A 13,438-nucleotide genomic window follows, 5' to 3' on the forward strand; every position below is an offset into this window, starting at 1 on the left:
GAAGCACACAAGAGGATGGGTGCTGAAATGTGACAACAACCCATACTTTAGAAGCAAATCGACTTTAGAATGGCTTCATAATAATGAAATACACATTCTGGAATAGCCCAGTCAAAGCCCTGACAAAAAACAATTGAGATTATATGGCATGAAGTCAAGAAAGCTATGCACTCCAGACATCCCACAAACCTTGCTGACGAGAGGCAGTTTTCTAAAGAAGAGGGAGACCAGATACATCCAGATTGTTTTGTTAATCTGATCTGCAACTACAGGAAACATCTGGTTGAGGTTATTGCAACTAACTTAGGGTTAAAACCTATTGAATGCAAGGGTGTACTTACTTATGCCTTGCTGTCCTGTGAATGTTTACATCTTATGGCAAATGAAAATATGAAAACTTGTAAATGTTTGGGTTGAATTAGTTAAAGCAGACTCTGGTTGTTCCTTCTTGTGATTTCCATGAAGATCAGACCATGTTTTATGACCAATTTTGACAGAAAGGTAAGACATTTCAAAGGGTGTACAAACTTTTTCCTGGGACTGTAGGTAGCCCCTCTCCAGTATAACACCCAGGTTCTTGACTTGCCGTGAACCCAAGTAGGCAGTAAGGAGCAAAATTGGTTTGGGATTAGGTAGTAGTGGGTAAGTAGTTAGTAATCCTACCCTTTCGAAACATGGTCCTGCGTAGTCTATAACCGCTGTGTAGTTCATCCTCATCTTCAGGGCCATGCAAAAAAAATGAAAACACTCTACTAGTTTGTATCTGTTTGAATGAATGAATGAATGAATGAATGAATGAATGAATGAAAGAAGCATTTATTATAGGTCTGTGTTTTGCACTTAGTAGCCAAAACAACAACATAGAACGGAACAAGAGTAAGACACTTAGACCTATGGATTTGACGGCTAGCGGTAATTTCAAATCACTTGACTTCTGTCTCCCCTGTGTAAAATGAAGGAATGAATGAATGAATGAATGAATCCCAAATAGGTCTTTGTCTTGCACATCGGAACCAAAATTTCAAAATGGAACGTAACAGAAGTTAAAAACTCAGACCTATGATTACTAGCGGTAATTTCAAATCGGTTGACTTCTGTGTTCTTCCTGTAGAATGGTGTACAAGCAGTTCTGACTTATCTACAAGCTGAGCTATGCCTAAATGTCCTTTTTTGTGTTTTGCATGTGGCCTATGATTGAATCAATGAATGAATGATACCTTTATTACCCCAAATACAGTAGGTCTCAAAATAACATACTGTAGAATGAAGCATTAGTTAGACACATATATCTGCGTATGCATTGATGACCAGCGGAGAGTCGTAGTCTAGTCAGTGGTTAGGGAGTTGGTCTTTCAATCTGGGGGTTGTAAGTTCAAATCCCACCTCACTTCTCCCTACACCTCCATCCATGGCCGAAGCAAGGCCCCACATTGCTCCAGGGACTGTAACCAATACCCTGGAGCCTAACCCTAAGTCGCTTTGGATAAAAGCTTCAGCTAAGTTTAACGTAATGTTAAAGCTGTCCTCTCCACGTCATTTCATTAATATTGCTGTGTTCCCCATTGTTCTTGAATGTGTTATGCGTTGGTCCTGTTTTAAAAAACGTTCTGGATGCTTTGTTTCAAGCCGTTTTTGCAAGAAGCTAGCAAGGTGGCTTGTGGAGAAACGAGAGGGTCTTCCGGGTTTGTCGTCTAAAACGGTCTCTGATTGGCTCCCTCCTCCTGCTCTGCAGAGAGATAGTCTAAAGTCAGAGTCGCCACTTCCCCCGGTGGTACTGCACTATAGGGGCGCCAATGGAGGCGTGCAGGCTCCATTCAGGGCTGCGCTCTTTAGACAGCGACCCCTAGGCGAGCTGCAGGCATGGAGCGACCAGAGTGGGTCGGTTGTATGTATGAGGCTTTGTGCTCTGTGTGTATCTGAGAGAAGCAACCAGCTGATAGCTAAGCTAAGCTAGGTTTCGGGCCACCAGGCGTTGCTGGTTTTGAAAACAAGCAAAAAATTACTTGACACACAAACCTTTGTTGGCAACGCCTTCTTTCGAAGTGATGCAACACAGAAAAGCTTTTGCGATTCACTCGTTTCTCTGCATTGTTTATGTTAATTGGGAAACAGCGGGAAATACAGCCAGCCGAGGTGACGCACCGCTATGAGAGCCTTGCATGTGAGTTTAACTTGGGGTGACCGTCCGATTTTCAAAAGGAGTGAGTAAAACTGTGTTTTATCGGAAGTTGGCCTAATTTTGAATCGGTTGACTTCTTTGCCCCGCGTGTAGAATGGTGTACAAGTGGTTCCTGCTGATCTACAAGCTGAGCTACGCGGTGGGGGTGCTGGGATACCTGGCCATCATGTTCACCATGTTCGGATTCAACGTCCTCTTCAGGTGAGTGGGACATACAGTCCTGGCAGTGGCGGGGCAATTACACACACGGCCCCAGGGCAAGACACTTATTGAGACCCCCCCCATACGGCCTATTAAGTTAACCTACAGTACAGGAGGTGGTAAACCTGCTAGTAGATGGCCCACAGACGTCATTTCATTATGAAAATAAGCAGTCCACGCTCTTCTATTAGATGATTTACCACTAGCTCAAGCTGAATTTAACCATGTCTACTATTGAGCCAGCTTCGTGGAATACTCCCCTGGGGGTAACTAGAAGTAAATGATTTAAAAAAATCTAAAACCAAAACATGGCCAAACAGCAAAAACATGCCATCAAACATGGTCAATCAGCAAAATACAAAACAAGAATGCTCTGCACTCCCCTCCACTGTGTATATTACTGTGCTCTGTATTTGCCTGTATTATTTGTATACAGCATATAATATTACTGTACATTTCCCACCTCCCTACTTTGTGCTTATTGCTTTATGTGTCCCTCTATGTAAGTCGCTTTGGTTAAAAGCCTATGCTAAATGTAATGTTTCTATGCTGTGCCCTAATGGTTAGGGAGGTGGTGTTAAGAAAAGAGGGTTGCAGGTTGGAATCCCACCCACACCTCTCCCTACACTTCCATCCATGGCTGAAGTGCCCTTGAGCATTGCACCTAAGCCCGCATTGCTCCAGGGACTGTAATCAATACCCTTTACATTACAAAAAACTGTAAGTCGCTTTGGATAAAAGTCTCCCCTAAATATAATGTTAATGTAATGTAATGTATGTTTGTCTGTCAGAATCAAGGCAGAGGACTCCATGGACGTGGGAGTTATCATGCTCTTCTATGGCCTTTACTATGGAGTCATGGGACGGGACTTTGCAGAGATCTGCTCCGACTACATGGCCTCCACCATAGGGGTAAGGAGAGGAGGAGGAAAGAGAGAGAGAGACAGAAAAATGGTCTGAATGAGACAGACAGAGAGAGAGAGAGAGAGAGAGAGAGAGCGCGAGAGAAATTGTCTGAATGATATTGAGAAACAGAGAGACTTAGATAGACGAAATTGAACTTAAAAGCAGCAGTGTTGCGCTCTTTCTCTGCAAACTGAAAACTAGTAAACAGCGGTACCTTTCTGGAAAATATTTGGAGTAGGCCTATGTTCATTTTTTTAAAAATGTAAACAAACGCTGCCCCCATTAGAATAGCTAATATCTCGGAAAGGGCTTAAACGAAAAATGTGGCATCACCGGCTACTGACAAGTCAAGGGTAGCGTGAGCAATACAACAGCATATTGAAATTGACTGAACTGGTCCTTTAAGGTGTGTGGGCCCTTGCAAAAGTAATTTTGTAACTGTAAAATGTTCTATGGCATGATGAACTCTGGTATGCATGTCATTGTATCTCTGCTCTCGTCTGCTTTCACCTAGCAGTTCTACATAAAGACATACAGATACTCAAGTGCTGAGACCTGCCATATGTACTGTATGTAATGGGCATCTCTGCTCTCGTCTGCTTTTGCCTGGCAGTACTACAGCAAGACGGGCATGCCCACGCGCAGCCTGTGTGATGACATCTGTGCGGTGTGCGGCCAGAAGATTCTGGTGGACGTGGATGAGGAGGGCATCCTCGAGGACACATACCAGCTCTCCTGCAACCACATGTATCCTTTACATCACTAGAAAACTATAACTTTGAAAATAACACATACCAGTTCTCCTGCAACCACATGTATCCTTTAGTGTCACTAGAAAACTATAACTTTGAAAATCACTTTAAAGGATAACTTCTGCCAATTTCGGCATGCAGTTGTAATGCTCTTCCGAGCATTTGTTTACATTAAAAAAAAAAAGAAAAACATCTTGATTTATTCCCAATAACATCCAAAAGGTTATGGAACATCAGCAGACAACTAGCAAACAGCAATACCTTTTGGGATAATATTTGGAGTAGGCCTATGTTAAGAAGGTTTTTAATGTAAACAAAGTCTGCCCCCATTAGAATAGTGCAGATCTCGGAAAGGGCTGAGCCGAAAAATGCAGCATCACCGGGTACTGACAAGTCAAGGGTAGCGTGAGCAATACAATATCATTTTGAAATTGGCAGAAGTTATTCTGTAAAATAACACATACCAGCTCTCCTGCAACCACACGTATCCGTTACATCACTATAAAACTATTAAAAACTATAACTAAAAATCACTATTAAATAACACATACCAGCTCTCCGGCAACCATATGTATCGTTTAGTGTACATTAGAAAACTATAACTTACTTACTTATAAATATAACTTTTTTTAACAACTCTGAAATAGCACATGCCAGGTGTCCTGCCACCACATGTATCGTTTAGCTTACATCACTATAAAACTATAACTATGAAAAGCACTATAAAATAACACATATCCAGCAACCACAGATATCTTTTACATCACCATAAAACTATAACCATGAAAATCATCATGAAACGACACAGAAGAGTAATTCACATAATATTTAGTGTGTGGTGTCAATACCAAACACTAATATCTGATTGCAGACAGGAAATGGAACTGTCCAATAGTAAGTCAGATATTGTTTAGTTGTTTATTTCTATGAGGAAATGACCATGGTATGTCTACTGCAGAGACTTTTGCAGATGGTTTAGTGGCAGAAGGGGTTAATATTTTTCCACAGCGTCATCTTTCCAATTATGCCTTTGTGCGCCAGTGTGACACTCATTGTCAAGTTAATGTTTTACACACACACACACACACACACACACACACACACACACACACACACACACACACACACACACACACACACACACACACACTTCATTATTCTATAAGTATGTGACTGTCCCATTGTGCCCAGTGTCCTGGTTTCCTCTCCCTTGGAGACAGACGCACTCAGGTGCAGTAGGACAGCAGCCACACATACACACACACACACACACACACACACACACACACACACACACATACACAAACCATTGACAACTTGGGCAAAACTCCAGAATTGTTCTAAAAGAGTGCTGTATCAGTGTCTACATTACATACACCAAAATGACTCGGGAAGTTTGCTATCCACTTCTGTAGGCAGCAGAGAGAATGGAACATGCAGCAAGTAACCATATACCGGTAATATGCATACTTCTGATATGTAACCAAAGATTAAGAAGAGCTGTGTTTTCTCTCTTCCCTGTGAATTTGGTGGCATCGCCAGTTTTCCCCCAAATCTAGATAAATGGCTACAGCAAAGCTGACACGGGGATACGAACAGCCAGGTTAGTTGTCCCGGGCCTAGGGAGCCCAGAATTGGGTCCTCATTACTCTGTATCTATGGAGAGGGGGTGGGTCTTTCGGATGACTTTGTCCCAGGCCCTGCAGAAGCTGTCAGCGGTCCTGGATACAGTATATCACGAAGAAAAGTTGAAACGCATACTGATGACCTCCCTTTTAATCCCTTTTCATTTCGAGACGATTTGAGCCAACACAGCCCCTTCTCTACCAGATTTTAATCAGGGGTGTACTCATTTTTGTGAGTACATGTTCAAACATTAATGGCTGTATTTTGTTTTTTTCTGAGTGAACAGGAAATTTAAGCGGTTACATATGTTGTTAAAAGGTCACTAATCATTGTGTCAAAGTGAAATTTCTGTAATCCTTTCCTATGAAAAGATATACTCACAAATCTGCAAAAACTGTGAGGGGTGTACTCACTTTTGTGATATACTGTAGGTATACACTCTTTTATTGTCATGTTGTTGACCTGCAAAAACATAGGACTGCCTTTATGGCAATGCAAAGGAAACACTTGAGCAAAATAAATAAACGACATACTGAAATGAATTGGCCGTCAGGGCATTCAGTGCTGTGTTCAATGTGTTGCTCCTTAACGACTGGTCCTTGTCAGCTTCCATGAGTTCTGCATTCGTGGCTGGTGCATCGTGGGTAAGAAGCAGACGTGCCCTTACTGCAACGAGAAGGTGGACCTCAAGAGGATGATGAAGAACCCGTATCCTTTCATCATGCGCACTATAAACATTTAACAACTTCAGGTTTTCTCCCAGAACTTAAAGTAATAAATAAGGTTGCCGCCTTGAAAACAAACACCTTCCACTTTCACTTGTTTCCCCAAATAAATAACGTTTTGTATTATTGGATCTCTAAAGTTGCTTTAACATGTCACATTACAAGTTTACAAGTTTACAAGTTTATTTATTTAAAAAGGGACAGCATATATTACCAGCATTTAAACAAAAATGCTAAATACACAAGATTATAGCCATGAGGCTAATTTCTATCTTTTGTCCCTTGACAGGTTTGATGTTCCTTAAATAAATAAGGTTAAAACAAAACAAAAAATACACAGTTATAGTACACAGTTGTAAAATTATAGAGTCAAAGATATTTCAAACTTTCAAAAAATAAATAATACAAAATACAATAACAAGATACAATACCCAAATAAGTTAAAGAACAGCTGCCAGTACTAGTAGCCTATCTATGTGAAATTATGTTGACAGCATTGACAATCCAGTAACCACAATTTTAACTGTTTACTGAATGAGTTTACTGTTGGCAGTTCTCTAATTACACTGGGAATTGTGTTCCAGGTGTGAGAGATTCTGTAAGAGAAAACAGCCTGACTAAAACCGCTCTTTTTAAATGGAACAGAGCTATCACCCCTGGAACTGGCTCTGGTATCCCTATTTATACTTTTTGTAATAAATATCTGTAGAGGAGGCCAGGCCATGGAGAATGTTATATAATAAAACTGAATAATTATATTTAATATAGTTATCCCAGTCCAACAGTTTATGTTTTTTCAGTACTTTACAGTGATGATAAGTTCTGGGCTTTCTATCTAAGATTTTCAGTGCTTGTTTGTATAATGTTTTAATGGCTTTTAAGGTTGTGACATTTGCTGATGCCCAACTAGTTAGACAGTAAGACATATGCAGGGATTAAAGTTTTCCGTCGCTACGACGGATTTCCGTCAACTGGATGTTCGTTTGGACGGATTTCCGTCCGTATAATTTATGTCAATTAATTCACAATTTTTACTTTCCAACTTAACACAAATCGAGAGCACTTCTGGTCATGAGAAGGTGACAAGAGGTGTTTGGTGTACGGATTTAGTTATACACTCCACCACTGGCGTGATAGGCCTACAACAGATTCACTCATCAGTAGTTTTGAGCCATCCCCGTTCTTCCAAAAAAAAAAAAAAAGAAGTACATCACGAGCGGTGAACAATTCGGTGGCGGTGCAGCGCGAGAGACTAAAAAAAAAAAAAAAAGCCAATATTGTTGCTGATGGCAGAAAAGAAAATAAGTGTAATACTATGTCTTTAAAGTGCAATGACAATCGTTAAACGAGTTGGACTGAGATTCCAATATGGGCTAATAATGCATATGCATGGAATGCATAGCTGGAAGAAGGTAGGACACGTTTCCATTATCGTTGCACCTGCCGGGGCAGATTGTTAGAAAAAAAGAATGGTGTACTTCGACTGCGCATGATGTCTTTTTCATGAAGGGTTTGCATTTTAAGCATTGTGGCTTTTACTAACATTATTCATAGTCCCAATGGGACGGCTATCATTGGCAGCTAGCTAGGATAGCCTACCACGCGTTTCATCCTCAAAGTTTAGCGCGTTTGACTGGCTGCGTAAAAGGGCTATGATAGAACTAGCTCTAGTTGTCTTTCTGACAACGGATACTTTACTGTCTCATCTGTAATCATAGCAGATTAACTTTGTTGTTGCCGATATATATTCAAGAAATAAGTTAAACATGGGTTGCATTTTACAGGAGTCACTGTTGCTATCCCAGGCAGAGCCAATATTTTATGCCACGTCTTGTTCTGGGAAGCAGTGTCCTGATGGGTGGACTCATATGGTCGATAAATGCCGTTTCGATGTTTGTTTCACTTTCAAGGCTTGTTGTAGGCTATTGTTTGATGCTATTTTTGCTAACTGGAATAGTGTGCAGCAACAGTTGTGTGGTGCGTGCTTGTTTTTTTTTGAGTGGCTCAACGTCTGTGTCCATCTTCTCGGACTTTGCGTTTCGTTTGAGTTCAGTTATTTGCGCACTGCGCACAGGGCTGATGGGTGGGCGATTTGCCTTGATTCGAGTGGAAAGTTGCGCGACAAGCTTGGGAAAGTGTGTTACTTTTGTTAAACGATAGACGTATGTCTGTGACTGTGTCGTGTCTGCTTGCGTCGTGTCAGCTTGTATGAGAGAACACGAGTGCGTGCAGGAATTGGGGACGTTTTTTTTATATCAATGGTAAGCGTGTGCCTGGCACCGCACATCGAGAGGCAAAAAAGTAGCCATAGGTTTTCAAAACGGTAGAACACAGAGGCAGACTACCGTCCGCACCCGTCAACAAGTTGTTCGTAACAGGATGAATAGTGAAAAAGGGTGAAAAACATACAAATAACCAACAACTAGTTTTCTCCCTCTGATTGCTATGACCAGACAGTGCATTGTTTTTTAAATGTAAGAAATACAACTGCAAGCAATGCGCACCAGTGCTTTCACCAGAACAGTGTTTGCCCATTCTGATGTGAAAGACAAAATATACCATAGCCTGCTACTACTACAACAACAACAAAAACCATAATGGGATCGCTGTATCAACTCATTGCAATTCCAAGTCAATAATTCTGTGAGATCAGCTACCATTTTGAAGCAAAACTCATTGTGAATCCATTCTGCATAATGTTGTGAACAATTCATAAATAATGGGTAGAAATAAGAGGAAATAACCAAAACCTGCCCCAAATTGCAGTTCAGTGCAATCTGGTGGCCTAGGCCTGCCCCCTCTCCCTCTTTCCCTTTTTTTGTATTTAGGAATTGGCATCTGTAAGCATAGCATTGTAGGCCTACATCTGATTGAGCACATCTGATTTAGTACCTAGGCCTACAGGTACATTCATATTGAGTGTATACAGACCTACTTAGTGTATAATGAATATTCATTGTTAATGTGAAGTGTAAAGTTTTATGTTGGTTGAAGCTCTGATTTTGTGGCAGTTTTTGGTATTACTAGCACCCTCAAGACATAGGCCTATTCTGCTCTAGGCGACTGCCCTGTCTGCCTATGTCTAGCGCTGGCTCTGAGCCTCTGACACCATTCCTTGCGTAAAACCAGTGTATATTTCGTTACGAGGGCAGAGCCTGGCTACATTGGTTTTCGTAGGGTTACGGAGTGATACTCGATCGGGTACCTAACCGGTAAAAAAGTTCAGTCAGATGACTTTTTTTTGCTTTAATCCCTGGACATATGTGACATGATCATTGCGTTAAAATACAGTGTAGCTGACTCAATGGTTAAATTATTCCTAATGTACCTGACATTAGCTAGATTAAATTATATTTTGCCTATAGTTTTTTTTAACATTTTGCCTGAAACCAAGTTGTGAATCTATTTTAACACCAAGGTATTTAAACTCTTGGACAACATCCAGTTTCTCACCATGCACCATGATGCTGGGGTCTGGTTCAGTAGTACCTCTTTTAGATAAATACATACAGACAGTCTTTGACACATTGAGATGAATGTTGAAGAGTGTTGTAGCCATGTACACACATTGTTCATGACTGATGTTAACTGTTGTGCAGCTAGACGTTTGTCTTTTGCGTGGATGTATAATACTGCATCATCTGCATATAGCTGACAGGTCACTGATGCAGGACAACAACTAGACAAGTCATTTATATACAAGCTGAACAACAGTGGACCTAGTATGGACCCCTGTGGTACTCCAAGAGAGTTGATGCAGGTGCTTGATGCAGTATGTTGCAATCTAACACACTAAAGTGGTGGTTGACGGTGTCAAAAGCCTTTCTAAGCCTTTCTAAAATCAATTCAATTTTGCACTTGAATTGTATCTTAGGGATGGGATTGGATTTAGGGTTTCGATTAAGATTTTTAGTTTTAGGTTATGTACAGTGTAATCAAGTAATATTACTTATTGATACATGTACACGTCTTAGTACATGTACTTATATACAGTAAGTGTTACCCTTGTTTCTAACATTGTTATCCAATACTCTGCCATACTGTATCTATCCTGCTTGTCTTTTCTTTTCATCTTGTATGATCTTAATTGTTAATTTCGTTGGGGGTTGCGAAAATATTCGCTAAAGGGGGCCCTAGCAGAAAAAGATTGGAAACCACTGGGCGCTAAAAAAAATTCTGCCACATCTGTATGGGAGAGTATTCTTTAACTCTTCTTGCTCACCAGCTGGGAGAAAACGCACGTCCTGTACGGCCAGCTTTTGGATTGGCTGCGGTACCTGGTCGCCTGGCAACCCATCATCATTGGCATTGTGCACGGAATCAACTTCAGCCTTGGATTGGAATAGGAGGAAGTAGCAAGAACAGAGAACAACAGCGACGTACGAAACAAAAACGGAAACGGAGATGAACTATGAACCATTTTTTGTAGCAGCTTGCACGTTTTTTATTTTATTTTTAATTTTTTTGTTTGTTAGTATTTATAATATGTACATTCTGTACATTACCATGTATAGACAATGCAGATGCTTTTTGTACCATATTATTTATTTAACACAGTATCAAGTGCTTCTCACAGCCAGCACAACCAATGACTTTGCATTCTAAAGGGCGGGATTTGAACATATGGAAAGTGAATGTGACATAATCTTTTGTTTGTTTTTTTGTGGTGCCCATGTGACATGAGACACATGTGGCTTTGCTGACTGTAAGCTTGCTTTCCTTATTTGTTTACTTGCTGTGGGATGTATTTACTTCCTATTATTTTACCTCACCTCACCCTCAACCTCTCACCCCCACCCAGAGCCTATTCCTAAAAAGAGATTTAGTTACCAACCTAGCCTACCTGCAAATGTCCTGATAAAAGACTTGGAAGTTCATATGCTTAAGTTTGAAAGAAAAAGAAGAATCTGCACACTTGCTGCTGCAACATGGTGTGAGGTCAAAACGTTGGGTGTAATGAACTGGGAGCAGCAACAGTCTGCAGAGTTGTCTTTTTTTTTCTTTTGTATTTATTTTTTATCCAGCATATGTTTAATTGGATGTGTGTGCACTCCAAAGGTTACTGGTCAGTTTTACTAGACTGTTACTAGATTCACCGCTCGTTCTAAGTGAACATACACCACTAAAAGCACGTTCAGGCCAACTGAGGACCGTGCTGGTGACCGTTCCCACACCTTATCTCGAACCGGTCGGCGTGTTGACGCCGCAAGTCTGAGCGTTAGAGCACCGGAAAGTTGGTTTGGGATGCAAACCGAAAAAATACTGTTTTTTTTCTACGCAAACCGTGACGGTGGCCATCAGCAGGTTCATCCTGGTAACACACAGTCACATGCGGAAAAGTTCAAAGGCCGGTAGATTCAGACCTGCGAGTGGTTCGCAGCTAAGCACTGTAGTTCTGTACATAACAGGTGCGGGAACGCGCACTCTTCTGGACCCTGTTTCTCGACAGCGTCGTTGTAGCAACGACACTGTCGAGAAACGGGGTTCTGGTCGGCCTGAAAACAGTATTAGTGACTTAACCTGTTTTCTCTAACATGCCCTGTGCCCTGCCAGCCTTGTCGTTTTTTTGCCATTGAGAACATCAGCTGCAGTGCCAATAAGAGGTTCCCCTGTCCAACTTGAACAACACACAAGGAAACGCTGCCTTCACATTGGAAGTGACTGTTGACGGATCCCGTTGACTTTGCATGGGGGGGGGGAGACACAAAATAAATTCTGGGGTGCCTTGCCTCCACCAGAATTTTCAACTCTTGACTGTTGTGACAGATCCATCAGCCAATCAGACCGCACGTGTGGACGGGCGCGTTCATGCCGGAGCAGTCTGCGTAGTGTGCATGTGCACTTCACTATTTCAATGCCATTTGGTTAGACCTTTCTAACAAGAATGTATTGTAATTTTGAATTGTGTGTGTGCGCTGCGGAGACCGCTCCTGGATGCATCATCGCGAATGTACCCAAGGTGACACACGAAAAGACAACCCCCGTTATGTCAGACATGCCTTCCGACAACCATCGACGGTCAGTGCCAATGTGAGCGTCAGGGGAAAAGCACTGGTGGTGAGAGATGACCACTCTCTCACCCCAGGGCTTCTTGTGTGTAAAATGAGAGTACTGTAATGTTTAAAAGGGGGCAACCTGCTTGTGTTATTTGTTAATGGTTTTTTAGTTCATTTTGTTTTTGGAAGGGATTGGGGTCAAGAGGAGAGGGAACGAGTCAAGAAGGTGTCAATTCCAGGTTCAAAAAGTGAAAAGCAGAGAGGTTAAGGGTATGACGAGAGACTTCACTCGACACTTTTCCGGGTGGTGCACTGCGCCAACAGAGGAGTGCAGGCTCCATTAAGAATGAATAGGATGTGCTCTCTCGACAGCACCCCTAGTTGAATGGCAGGCATGGGGCATAGGGAGTGGGGAGGCTGCTGTAAACCGGCTGTGGTGAAAACCTTCTCGTGTTCAGCTGCTGCACCAGTTTGAAATGCGTTCCTCCTCGAGCTCCTGTTTCGTTTTATCAAATCTTGCAACATTCTGGAAAGTTTTGTGAGCCAATTTGCCAGTTTACTTCCAACACCGGTGACTGATTAGCTGGTCTACCTACCTGTCTTGTGGTCCCATCACAATCATATGGATCATATGAATGCTAGGGATGTTTACACTGTCTGAACCGGGGATAGTCACTTTGTCCTGGAACATTTGTATTCATCACAGGGGCGGAGCAGAGGGGGGGGCATAGGGGCCAGGAACCCCCGGCCTCACCACTTGGGGGGGCTCCCTGCCAGTGGCTTTTGATTGCCAAACATTTTGTAGGGGCCCCATTCTACGATATTTTGTGGGCCCAATGCCTCTGACACATCTCCCGACACCCCTGTCCCAATACCAGTGCTCCGCCCCTGATTCATCAGTATGTATTTTGGTGGGTTTGCTGTCAGCCAGTGGGTTGACTGACTACGATGAGAATTTTAAAAGAAAATTTTAAAAGCCTCAAGAGTTGTTTGTGTGCATTTTTACCTTTTTTTTAATCACTCAATGGTCGACTTTTGATATGAAACAGTCTG

General features: G+C 41.9%; 1 protein-coding gene across 1 annotated transcript in view; it reads left to right on the plus strand.

Annotated features, from left to right (window-relative positions):
- The window catches only part of rnf175 (ring finger protein 175), an 18,792-nt gene extending 5,757 nt beyond the window's left edge, over positions 1-13,035 (plus strand). Inside the window, exons 5-9 of the mRNA XM_063186607.1 lie at positions 2,273-2,380; positions 3,172-3,292; positions 3,900-4,033; positions 6,271-6,372; positions 10,615-13,035. Of these exons, the coding sequence (XP_063042677.1) occupies positions 2,273-2,380; positions 3,172-3,292; positions 3,900-4,033; positions 6,271-6,372; positions 10,615-10,735 (586 nt within the window). The 3' untranslated portion in view covers positions 10,736-13,035. The remainder of the gene's footprint in view (positions 1-2,272; positions 2,381-3,171; positions 3,293-3,899; positions 4,034-6,270; positions 6,373-10,614) is intronic.
- The last annotated feature ends 403 nt before the right edge of the window (positions 13,036-13,438 follow it).

This window comes from Engraulis encrasicolus, chromosome 21, assembly GCF_034702125.1.
Source record: "Engraulis encrasicolus isolate BLACKSEA-1 chromosome 21, IST_EnEncr_1.0, whole genome shotgun sequence".
NCBI lineage: Eukaryota > Metazoa > Chordata > Actinopteri > Clupeiformes > Engraulidae > Engraulis > Engraulis encrasicolus.